This window comes from Macaca mulatta, chromosome X, assembly GCF_049350105.2.
Source record: "Macaca mulatta isolate MMU2019108-1 chromosome X, T2T-MMU8v2.0, whole genome shotgun sequence".
NCBI classification, from domain to species: Eukaryota; Metazoa; Chordata; class Mammalia; order Primates; family Cercopithecidae; genus Macaca; species Macaca mulatta.
Window position 1 is genome coordinate 30,500,003 of NC_133426.1, and position 12,663 is coordinate 30,512,665.

Below are 12,663 nucleotides of genomic sequence, written 5' to 3' on the forward strand. Positions count from 1 at the left end.
GGCTTTGTTTTTACTGCCTTCTAGAACCAAGACAATTCTTTTCTATATCATTCACTCAATGCCTTTCACTGTTTTTAGAGGCAAGTTGGCCTAGTTCCTGTTTATATGCCTGTCTCCCTCTTTTCCTCTTCCAGGAAATTCAGAAATACTGACTCATCTTCACTCTTATATTAAAGCAAGCCAGTTTATCAATAGTTATTAAATCTAGTCTGTCCATAAGCAGGCTTCTTCTGGAACATTAGAATGTGAGGTCTAGACGGTGTTTAGGAAAATTTGCTTTCAGATCATGTGTGGTAAAACTATACAGAGATGGACAAGTGACGTGCAAGGCAAGAAAGGAAAAAAAAAAAAAGAAATGATGTTCCATAACACAGACATTTGGGAAAGGGATGGAAAGAAATGACAGTGAGTATAGCGGAGTGCTTTTAAAATTGATAGAGAGCATGGTGGGTTACAAAAGCAATTCAGTGATTTTCAATCAGCATTAAAAAAAATGATATGCCATAGAATAAAAGTACAGAATGCATACTGTGGAAGGACAAATATTGTTTTGGAAAGTTTTTCTCTCTATATATGTATATTAGATGTATATAACATGTATTTACATGTGTAACGATTGTAACTACAAATGCTCCCCGCACACACACACTCCAGCCTGGGTTTGTTTTGTAAACTGTTTTGCAGTGTGCGTCTTGGTTCCAAGTTTGAAAGCCCTTAGAACACAGGATCCAGAAGCATCCGGGCAAGGTAAATTCAAGGTCAAGGGAGAGACCCTTTTCTGTTCCCTGCCATGCAAAGCAGTTAATGGAGGGAGAGGAAATGGCGTGTGGAGGAGGGGACCGCAGAGTGAGGCCAAACGAGGAGCAGGGGCGCGTCAGGACTGGGTGGTGCCGGGCGCCTTCTGCCTGAATGGTCGATTGAGGAACTTGGGGAGGTTGATTTTGGGTGCTTTCCTTAATGCTAAACCGAAAGAACTTCCGCGTTTCTTGTCCCTGAAAAGCTCGCAACGGTGAAGGATTCGCGTTACTCCTTGAGGTGACCCTGTAAGGGGTCAGTTCCAGCCAAAGGAATGATTACGATTATTACCAGGGGTCAGATGCAGGGAGGTGGGCGGGGCGTGGGAAACGCGGGAAGGCCGGGCAGGTCGACACAGAGACTTACGTCGTGCTGTGCACAGCCCACCGGAGGGAACAAGCAGTTCTACACACTTCGGGACCCCTATCGAGGCGAGCCCCTGGACACGAGTGGAAGTGCGCTCTTTTCGCCGGCCAGGAGCGGTGTCTGCCAAAGGGCAGTACTCGTCTCCGCCCCAAGCCAGGCAGCTGGAAGGCTCGGCTGTCGACTCGCCGGGCCCCCACGTGACCTATTGCGCGGGCCACCGCCTCCACCGCGCCCAGGCCCCGCCCCCGTGACGTCTCTTCGCCCTCCGCTTGTCCGAGCGTTCGACTCTTTTGCGTTTGCTGATTGGCTAGCCCAGGTGACAGCGCCCACCCCCACCCCCCTGACCCGCCCCTGGAGCCTTGGAGAACGCGGTGGGGGGCGGGGCCTGAGCTGGAGGGGCGGGGTGAGAAGGCTGCGCGCGGGTAAAGGGGCCGCCTGGAGCGCGGTCCGAGCGTTCAGCGGACGCGCGCGGCCTCGCTCTTTGGACTCGTCACCCGCCCCTCCCCCTCCCGCCGCCGTCACCCAGGAAACCAGCAGCAATCGCCGGCCGACCTGAAGCTGGTTTCATGGCAGCCTCAAAGAAGGCAGTTTTAGGGCCATTGGTGGGGGCGGTGGACCAGGGCACCAGTTCGACGCGCTTTTTGGTGAGCCCGGGGTGACATTTGAAGAGGCGCTGAGCCGGGGCGGGAGTCGGGGGACGGAGGGGGTGGCTGTTGTGTCCCCATCCCGCGTCTCTCGGACCCGGGGCCCCGGCCGCTGGGCAAAGGAGGGAGGCCGGAACGGGACCTGCCACACTGGGGGTGCCCCACCCAGGCCTGGGGGACCTCGGCCTCTCATGACCCCCACGGCCGAGTTGAATAGTCGCAGTTTTGGTGGCGGAGCTGGGTCACCTACTAATGGGGTGACCCTTCCCCCAGAGGGAGCAGGGACTCTGAGCATCCGCTTAGAGCGGCCGGCTTGCAGGAGGGGACAGGTGGCCACAATGAAGGCTACCGCGGTCTTCCCTAGGAGCATTTGGCCTGCGAGACACAGGACGTCCTTGGATGGGGGGAAAGCTGTGTCACGGCTGTGGTAGCTAACACAGCGTCCTTTCCAGCAGTAGAACGAATAAAGTATTGGAGTGACGATGCGTTGTCATCCTCTCCCACAGAAATTGCAGAGGGTTGAATACTGGGGAGGGTGGCAGAACAAATTAGGAAACAGTCATACTACACTGCTTTTGCCAGAATCTTTATTTAATTCCGAAGACTCGCAAATTTCAGTTCTGAGACTTTGCCCATTACAAACAAATGATTGTCCTTACTGTGCTTCACAGCATAAAGCGAGACGGAAATTCTGTTTCTCTTTTTATTTACCATGTGTGACAGCACAGTTTTACCGCAAAAGATCGCTATTTAAGTGACTCTGCTGATTAATTTTTGTGCAATTAGGAAACTTGCTCTTAAAGTGACCTAGCACTGAGTTCAGTAAGATAATTTAAAAGTAATTGAGACCGGGCGCGGTGGCTCACACGTGTAATCCCAGCACTTTGGGAGGCTGAGGCCAGTGGATTACCTGAGGTCAGGAGTTCGAGACCAGCCTGGCCAACCTGGCATAATAGAAATTAGCTGGGCGTAGTGGCGGGCGCCTGTAATCCTAGCTACTCGGGAGGCTGAGGCGAGAGAATCACTTGAACCCGGGAGGCGGAGGCTGCAGTGAGCGAAGATCACACCACTGCACTCCAGCCTGGGCAACAGAGGGAGACTCTGTCTCAAAAAAATAAATAAAAATAAATAAATAAATAAATAAATAAAGATAATTGAAATGAATGCCTGCTGATAAAAGCCCATGCTTTCAATGGATATTTGACTAACTTGGCAAGTTGATGTAAATATGTAATGATTATTTAGCTCTTCACTTTACCCCAAATCATGTTTTCCTGCGTTATTTAGTATGTATGTATCTATACATATATACACTTATGTGTATATTTATACATATGCATTATACATACAGTGTATATATTTTTTCAAAGTTCTGTCAAAGCTGGCACTTGACTAAAAACTGCATTTGTGCTTTGATCCTGACATATCTTTTTTTGTCTAAAGTGAGAAGCTTTCAGTCTAATTTTGGTTTGAATCTTATTTAATGACTTACCTTGGTTTGAGCTGCCAAGCATAGTTCCACTGTCTCTTGCACTGTTTATCTTTTGATCACCCAGAGCAGGTTTCACTTTGTCTTATATTGCTAGAAATGTTTATAAAGTAATCCTGAATCAGAAGTAAGAAAGTCTGCTTAACTGGATTTGATTAATACATAATATACACGATCATCATCATCTTCCCACTTAAGAAAGACCATTAAGACATGTGCCAACTAACTGTGGGTTGATGTTTAAAGCCATATTCAAGAATTGCCCACACAAATGCCTGCAGGGACCAGGCAGGTAGAAGGGGGAAAGCAGACTAGAGAGATATCCAGGCCAAGGGGACAGCTAGTAGCTGCCAAGCAGGAACGCAAGCCCAGTGCTGCCAGATTGTCAGAATAAAAGCAGGTAGTCCAGAGTTTTCAATGAAATCTTTCAATTCTTAAATGTTGGCAATTAGTTTATAAGGCACTGTGGGGGCCATACCAAGCATGGCAGATGTTCTCAAGTTTATACAGCCTTTGCTCAGTATGAAAATGGGTAAAATATTTCATAACTTTGTAGGCTTCCTTTAGGAGTCAGCTTGAACTGTCCATGCCTTCTTTTTGACTCATCATTGCTGTCCATGTAGCCCAGCAATCTTCTTTATCCACTGCAGGTTGTTCTTGGTCCCTCAGGTTTTGTTGCCCAAAAGACATCTTTCTACATCAATGAAGAAGGACTTGATCAACTTCATATTGCTACAATTAATTGTTCAGTGTGTAACATGAACAACATGAGCCTTCAAAAATTGGCTCCTGTTTACTGGGCTCTGTGAGGCCTGGTCTCATTGCATGTAAGCGAAGATGCAAATTCAGAAGATTCTCATCCTGCTTAGAGAAGGATGTATAAAAGTTGATCAATAAAATGGCCCGCTCCTTGAGAAACAACTATGAAAGAATGCCCTAGAGGCAAATAAAAAAGCTTAGAGATCCTGTGTGAAATAGTGAAAAACTTGGGAATGGTTTCACAAGGTATTTTTTCCTTTGTTTATAAGGAAAGAGGTTGCTAAACCACTCCCTGCAAAATGCAGATAAAAGATTTGCTGAATAAGTGCTTCAATCACAAGGTGATTCCCGGGAGTTATTCCATATTACTCCATGTTGTAATTATGACTGAAAAATAATTGCTTACCTGTCAGGAAAGAATACAGTGGAAAAGAACTGTCATAAGGAAACTTATAAGATTAAAGATATTTAAGTAATTTCCTGACTATTATTCATTAATTTGCATATTTAACTTGACTTTCCTGAGACCAATAACCTCTGCAAGCTTCCTTCTTTTTTCTCGGTTAGCAATATTAGCTTTCTCCCATAAGGAGAAAAGACTTTATCTGAGCTCTCTCATTCCAGGGAAATGCCTCCACCTCTATCCCCCATATCTGCTTCTCTACCTCTAAATAGTGGCTTAACTGCCACCTTTTAGTGTAAGTCTTCCTCAAACCGTTATTCAGAATTTCCCCCCCTTCCTATAGCACTTTAAAAAATACTTCTATTAGTAGCTCTTATTACACTCCCCCCTTGTATTATAATTGTATACCTGCTGTACTTGGGAGCAGGGACCTCCTTTTAAGCTATTTGTCATGTTGACCAAGATGTTTTATGAAATACAAAGATGAACAGCACTTAAAGACTGTTCAGAGTGTTTTATACATGTTTATTGAGTAGATTTTTATTTCTCTTTAATAAGTTAACTGAATTTTTTTATTTTTTATTATTTTTATTATTTTTTGAGATGGAATCTTGCACTGTAGCCCAGTCCAGAGTGCGGTGGCATGATCTTGGCTTACTACAGCCTCTGCCTCCCAGGCTCAAGCGATTCTTCTGCCTCAGCTTCCTGAGTAACTGGGATTACAGGCATGCGCCACCATGCCCGGCTAATTTTTATATTTTTAGTAGAGACGGGGTTTCACCATGTTGGTCAGGCTGGTCTTGAACTCCTGACCTCGTGTTCCACCCACCTCAGCCTCCCAAAGTGCTGGGATTACAGGCGTGAGCCACCGTGCCCGGCCAAGTTAACTGAATTTTAATTCTGGTTTTCTTTCTTACCTCTTAAAACTTTCTTGGGTACATTTGGTTACTTAATTTCTTACATTTTAGTGGTAGACATACAATAGAACATGTTCATTTCCTCGTCAAATTGTCGAATAATTAATCTTGGGACCCCATGCATATGCTTTGTACAAGCGGAACATTTCCAACTTATCTGATAGGAAAGTGAACTGCGGTTGGCACATGGTAACTCAGATTGCAGAGTAGGAACTTCTTGGAAAGAGAATTAGTGTAACAGGAGCCATTTCTTTGTAAGACAAAAGTTTCAGCTTAAACAATCAACTTCCTTCTTTAATTTGGTAACTTAATTTTTTCCCCCGCTATGATGATTTTTTTAAATACTTTAGTATGTTGTGGCTTGAAATGTGTCAGGTACTATGTTGAGGACTTTTCCAGCATTATCTCATTTAATCCTCATAACTCTGTGATGTAGATAGTATTAGTAAGCTTCTTTACACAGGTGATTAGACTGTGGCTGAGGATTGCGCCCAAGGTCACAGAGTAACTGGTAGAGCAAGGATTCAAGTCCAGGTCTGTTATAATCTGAAACCAGTCCTCCTGACTACTGCCTTGGGTTCCTCAGCTGTCTAGAGTACTGCAGAGGGGAGATGAGAGAAGGGGGAGGCCACCTTCTCACCTATTAATCAAGTGTCAGTTCTGATTATCATCACAAATGAATGAATCTTCACCATGACAAACATACTTATAAATTGGTTTTGCAATCTATAAAAAATATTGCATTTGAATGAATACTGTGGGTTATGATCATCTTGTGACTCAAATTCAGTGGGTCCTAGGCAGGGCTCAGGTGTGTCACTGTGGATAATGGTTGCGTAATCATTTTGTTTCAACAGACAATACATATAAAGAATGACTAGAATTGTAGCTCAGTGTTTGCTTTGGCAGGAAGCATTCCCTTGGCCCCAGCTGTCCCATCATACTTAGAGATCTCATAAGGCTTACAGATGGATTTCCTCTTTCCTTCATTTGTTTATTCAACACATATTTATTAAGCACCCATTATGGGCCAAGGACTAATGAACAATAAATTTGGTAAAACTGATTTGGCTCACAGCTGGAATGAGGCCACTCTTGTGATAACTAGAGTTGTGATTCTTTGTTTTTTTCTGAGTCAGAGTCTCGCTCTGTTGCCCAGGCTGGAGTGCAGCGGCACGATCTCAGCTCACTGCAACCTCCACCTCCCAGGTTCAAGCAATTCTCCTGCCTCAGCCTACTGAGTAGCTAGGATTACAGGTGTGTGCTACCACAGCTGGCTAATTTTTTTGTATTTTTAGTAGAGACAGGGTTTCACCATGTTGGCCAGGCTGGCCTTGAAATCCTGACCTCATGATCTGCCTGCCTCGGCCTCCTAAAGTGCTGGGATTACAGGCGTGAGCCACCGCACCTGGCCAAGTTGTGGTTCTTTTGTTGTTTCTTTCTTTCCTCGCTACATTTGCTTGTTTCCTTGCCCGTCACGTTACACAAGTACCAGGAATACGTTCTCAACAGAGAGCTGCCACCCACTCTTGTCTTCTTGTCTGTCACAAGACTAAGTGGTAAGAGCTTTCAATTTTGAGCTTCTTGAGGGATAGAACCATGTCCTTTTTCTTCCTCAAAGCCTGACACAGCATCTGGCACATGGTAGACACATGGTACATGAATCAACATTAGCAGCAAGGGACCTACAAGGACTCAGGTGTGTTGACTGGAATGCTTGGTTTAGAAGAATAGACAGATAAAACTTGAGGCATCTTGAAAAAAGTCAAAATCAGAAACTATAGCTGTATTTGATGTATGTATATGCCATTTACTACAATTTCTTTCTTTCTTTTTTTTTTTTTTTCTTTTTGAGACAGAGTTTTGCTCTTGTTGCCCAGGCTGGAGTGCAATGGCGCGATCTCAGCTCACCGCAACCTCCGCCTCCCGGGTTCAAACGATTCTCCTGCCTCAGCCTCCCCAAGTAGCTGGGATTACAGGCATGTGCCACCACGTCCAGCTAATTTTTTATATTTTTAGTAGAGATGGGGTTTCTCCATGTTGGTCAGGCTGGTCTCGAACTCTGGACCTCAGGTGATCTACCCGCCTCGGCCTCCCAAAGTGCTGGGATTACAGGTGTGAGCCACCGCGCTCGGCCAATTTCATTTTTAAGAAAAACATAATTTCATTTGCTATGTTTTATTTACTTCTGTGGCTTGTTGGAAGATGCCTTTTCTGGTCAAATTTGGCATGGAACGTATTTGTGGCTAATATTTTTATTTTCAGTCACTCACATTTATGTAGTATCATGGTGTTCTCAAGAGGGAGTTTACATTTCTGAATAATGTCTTATCACATGGTAAAGTTTAGTGTGTCATAAAAGAGTAGGCTAGGCTAGTGGGGAAATCACATGGGGAAGGAAATGAATGTGCACATTTATGATAGGACAGATGAATTAGTCATAGGATGAGTGAGGTAAGCCTATAGGGCAGTTACTTAGTCAAGAGAGCATTTCAGCGCCCCACAACTCTCCTTCTTATAAGGCAGAAAATACATGTGTTGTTTCAGAAGCTAATTAAAAAAAATTTTTTTTGTTTTTGAGACAGAGTCTTGCTCTGTTGCCCAGGCTGGAGCGCAGTGGCATGATCTCAGCCTACTGCAACCTCCACCTCTTGAGTTCAAGTGATTCTCCCACCTCAGCCTCCCCAGTAGCTGGGATTATAGGTGTGCACCACCATACCCAGCTAATTTTTGTATTTTTAGTGGAGATGGGGTTTTACCATGTTGCCCAGGCTGGTCTTGAACCTCAGGTGATCCCCCTACCTCGGCCTTCCAAAGTGCTGGGATTACAGGCGTGAGCCACTGGGCCCGGCCAAACATTTTTTTATAAAAACAATTTTCCTTGTTTTTTCAGTTTTTAATTATTCTCCTCCTCCAAATCTGGAATTGAGTCATAGTTTGTGCATAGAGCTGAATATAGACCTGGAGACTTCCAATTCTAATACTACCACTTATAGGTAATAATAATAATAATAATAATAACGTAGCAGTAGTAGCAGCAGTGACAGTAGTGGTTACATCTTTCGAGTGTATACTGTGTCTGCACTGAGCTAAATTCTCATCCTATGTTCACTTGCCTTGTTTCTTCCTTTTTAAATTACCCTTCACCCAAAACAAAATCTGGAATTGAGACATGATTTGGGTTTAGAGATGAATATAGAACTGGCTTCCTATATTCATTATTCAGAATTAGTGATTTCTAATCTTTATTCTGTCATCTATTAGTGGTGGTGGGAGTAGTAATTGTAATAATAGTAATTATAAAATTAGTAGCGGTAGTAGCAACAGTAATAGTGTTAACACCTTTTGGATGTATACTCTGCCTATTCTATGCTAAATACTCTTCATTAATTACTTTAGTATCCTTTTACAAACGAAAAACATAGAGGCTCAGAAGAAAATGTCAAATAGCTGATGTGGGCAGAGCTGGAGCTTGATGTCCCCCAGCTCTCTGTGCTTCCGGGGTCTGTGTGTGCTCTTTGCCTCGACATCACACCAAGCATGACGTTCTCAACTACCTTTCTGGCCCACACAAAAGTCTGAGAACGGATCTTTTTTTTTCCTTTCTTCTTTTTTTTTTTTCGAGACAGAGTCTCTCTCTGTTACCAGACTGGATTGCAGTGGCGTGATCTCGGCTCACTGCACCCTCTGCCTCCTGGGTTCAATTGATTCTTCTGCCTCAGCCTCCTGAGTAGCTGGGATTACAGGTGTGCGCCACCACGCCTGGAAAATTTTTGTTGGTCAGGATGGTCCCGATCTCTTGACCTCATGATCTGCCTACCTCAGCCTCCCAAAGTGGCTGGGATTACAGGCATGAGCCACAGTGCCCAGCCTGGATCTTTTTCTTTAAGCTTATGACCTGAAATAGAAGCAACTGATCACTGGATATCTCCACTTCAGTGCCCAAGCAACACCTCAAACACACATTATCTAAAACAAAATTTGCAATCTCCTATGCGTTCCTATCCTGAAACTACTGCTCCTACCCTATCCCTTGTCTGGTAAACACTGCCTACTCAGTTGCACTGACCTGTAACTTCTCCTTCCTGAGTGTTGCTCTTTTTCCTGCTTGTACCTCCTGAATTAAGTATCTCTCTGCACTTGCACTTCACTTCTGTCAACCTCATCGCAGCTGCCCTCCTAGTGGAGGCCTCTGTATGTCTCACCTGAACTGCAGACACATTGCAACTGCTTTTCCTGTCCCAGCCTTGCCTCCCTCTAATCCTTTCTCATCAGCAAGTACTACGCACCCTCGCCCACCTGTACACCCTGCACTCCTACGCACACTGTCCCACATGGACTCCCTCTGTTCAACCTGAAGTCTTAGTTTAGAAGTTACCACTTCTGAGAGCCCTTCTCGGACCCTCAATTCTGGGTTACCTGTCCTTTCTCCTCTTCATAGCCCTGACACAGCCCTATGTGAGGCAGAGGTTGCAGTGAGCTGAGATTGTGCCACTGCACTTCAGCCTGGGTGACAGAGCCAGACCCTGTCTCAAACAAACACCCCCCAAGAAAACCAAATGACCAGGCTAGACATTGTGTAAAGCAAACGACACAGCCACTGCTGTCTTTAATTGACAATGATTTCTGAAATCTACTTGAAAAAATCAGACTAGCATTCTTGCCTCTGGGCACTGTGTTTTAATGTGGAGTTAATTACCCTGTACCATAGAGTCTTGTGGAAACATCATTAGCCTTCTTTGTACATTTGTCCATCTGCAGACAAATGAATGGCCAGAAGGCTTCATATGAACCTAGATATATGAGGAAAAAATTACTCTAGAACTTCATGTCCAGTACAATAGCCACTGGCCACATGTAGCTACTGATTACTTCAAATATGGCTAGTCTGAATTGAGTAGACTATAAGTGTAAAATATATACCAGATTTCAAAGACTTAGTAAAAACAAATCATTAATATTTTATATCTATCACATGTTAAAATAAGTTTATAGATATATTGGCTTAAATGTGTTATTAAAATTAATTTCGTATGTTTCTTTTTACTTTTTTAATGAGACAACTTAGGTAGTATGTGGCTTGCATTTTTGGTTTGGGTTATATTTCTATTGGACAGGCTACACTAAGGTGGTGTCAGTCTCCTAAGTTTCAGAGCTTTAATGAAGTCGGGAGGTTTAGGCTCCATCCTGGTACATCCAAATGTTGTTTGATTGGGTGGCTTCATGGTCTAATACAGCAAATAGAATTTACCAAAATCCTTCTGTTTTCTGTGTCTCTTCCAAAGATCCATGAATTCATTTTAGCATAAGGGCCCTGACGTTGCCCTAATTAAAACTAGGAGGTGATGGAAGAGGGGTCTCACTCCATTCAGAGCCCCACAGGTCTGCTATTGAGGTTTTTATGAATTCAGCCAGCAAAAAGGGACACCTTGTCTCCCTTCCTCCCTCCCTCCCTCCCTCCCTCCTTTCTTTCTTTCTTTCTTTCTTTCTTTCTTTCTTTCTTTCTTTCTTTCTTTCTTTCTTTCTTTCTTTCTTTCTTTCTTTCTTTTCTTTCTTTTTCTTTCTTTCTTCCTTCCTTTTTCTCTTTCTCTCTTTCTCTTTCTTTCTTTCTCTCTTTCTCTTTCTCTATCTCTCTCTCTTTCTTTCCTTTCTTTCTCTCTTTCTCTCTTTCTCTATCTCTCTCTCTTTCTTTCCTTTCTTTCTTATTTCTTGGAGTTTCAACGTGTGTACCGGGCTGGAGTGCAATGGTGTGATGTTAGCTCATTGCAACCTCCGCCTCCTGGGTTCAAGTGATTCTCCTGCCTCAGCCTCCTGAGTAGCTGGGATTACAGGCATGTGCCACCACACCCAACAAATTTTTGTATTTTTAGTAGAGACAGGGCTTTGCCATGTTGGCCAGGCTGGTCTCAAACTCCTGACCTCAGGTGATCCACCTGCTTCAGCCTCCCAAAGTGCTGGGATTACAGACATGAGCCACTGCGCCCAGCCAACACTTTGTTTCTTAGCCTAGAGTCCTTTAGGAATTTGAGAGTAGCAGGGAGCAGCAGTAATATGAATAACAGTAATACAGCTGGAGTTTCCTATTGTAGTGAAGTTTTTCTGCACATAAGTGTTTCTCACTTTATGTGATAATTTTTGTCCTAATAAGTATATGTAATACACCATATTTTTTGGACATTCAACAAATACTTATTGAGCACCAACTTTGTGCCCTAGTTCCTAGGGATACTTCAGTGAATAAAACAGGGCAAATGGAACTGACTTCCTAGAGACACACCCTAATGCTAATGGAGCTGGCATCCTAGAGACATGCCCTCATGCTGCCTTGTAAATCACAGGGCTATCACATGGTATATGATGTATGATGTGTCAAGTTAACCTTTGACTTGTAAGATATTTTATCTTCTCAAAGGACTTCAGAATTTGCCCTCTTGCTTTCATTATGTTTATTATTTCCTCCAGAAAAGAGGAAAGGGAGTGTGTGTGATGTAGAAGGAGGAAGGCAGCAAGTCACAGACTCAATGCTTTTTATTTTCTTAGTCTGCATTGAACAGGTAATTTTCTCCCACAGGAAACCTAAGCATGGAAACGCTTTACTAATTGGAAGTTACTTCACTGCTGTAATTAGAGTAATTTTGGAAGTTAATTTTAATCAAAATATGCATCTTACTCTGTAAGAGTAAGTACTTTGGTACTCAAATATAGATACTACAACATGGAAAACAATATATATGAAAAACTTGCATATAGCATCTTTTTTTTTTTTTCTTCAGACAGAGTTTCACTCTTGTTGCCCAGGCTGGAGTGCAATGGCGCGACCTTGGCTCACCGCAGCCTCTGCCTCCCAGCTCCTGGTTCAAGCAGTTCTCCTGCCTCAGCCTCCTGAGTAGCTGGGATTACAGGCACGCGCCACCACACCCAGCTAATTTTTGTATTTTTAGTAGAGACGAGGTTTCACCATGTTGGCCAGGCTGGTCTGGAGCTCCTGACCTTGTGATCCACCCGCCTCAACCTCCCAAAGTGCTGGGATTATAGGCCTGAGCCACCGTGCCCAGCAAAACTTGATATATTTTAAAAAGTGTTGTTTTTAGTAGTGCTAAAATTGTAGAGGATTGTATAGCACTTCTTTGTTAGTTTTCATCCATTGGTTTTAATGTTTTATATCAAGGGTCAGCAATTTATGACAAGCATGTCACAGAGTACTCAGCTGGATAGAGCCAAGTATATACTTATTCCTCTACTAACAAGGACTCTATTACCTTTTTGTTTTTGTTTTTTGTTTTTTGAGAC

At 43.6% G+C, this 12,663-nt stretch overlaps 1 protein-coding gene across 16 annotated transcripts in view; it reads left to right on the forward strand.

The window, feature by feature from the left end:
* Positions 1–1,614: 1,614 nt before the first annotated feature.
* Positions 1,615–12,663, forward strand: part of GK (glycerol kinase) — a 79,784-nt gene continuing 68,735 nt past the window's right edge. For all 16 annotated transcript variants that reach the window (XM_015127125.3, XM_015127129.3, XM_077988292.1 and 13 more), the window contains exon 1: positions 1,615–1,805. In XM_015127125.3, coding sequence (XP_014982611.1) covers positions 1,728–1,805 — 78 coding nt within the window. In that variant the 5' untranslated portion in view covers positions 1,615–1,727. The remainder of the gene's footprint in view (positions 1,806–12,663) is intronic.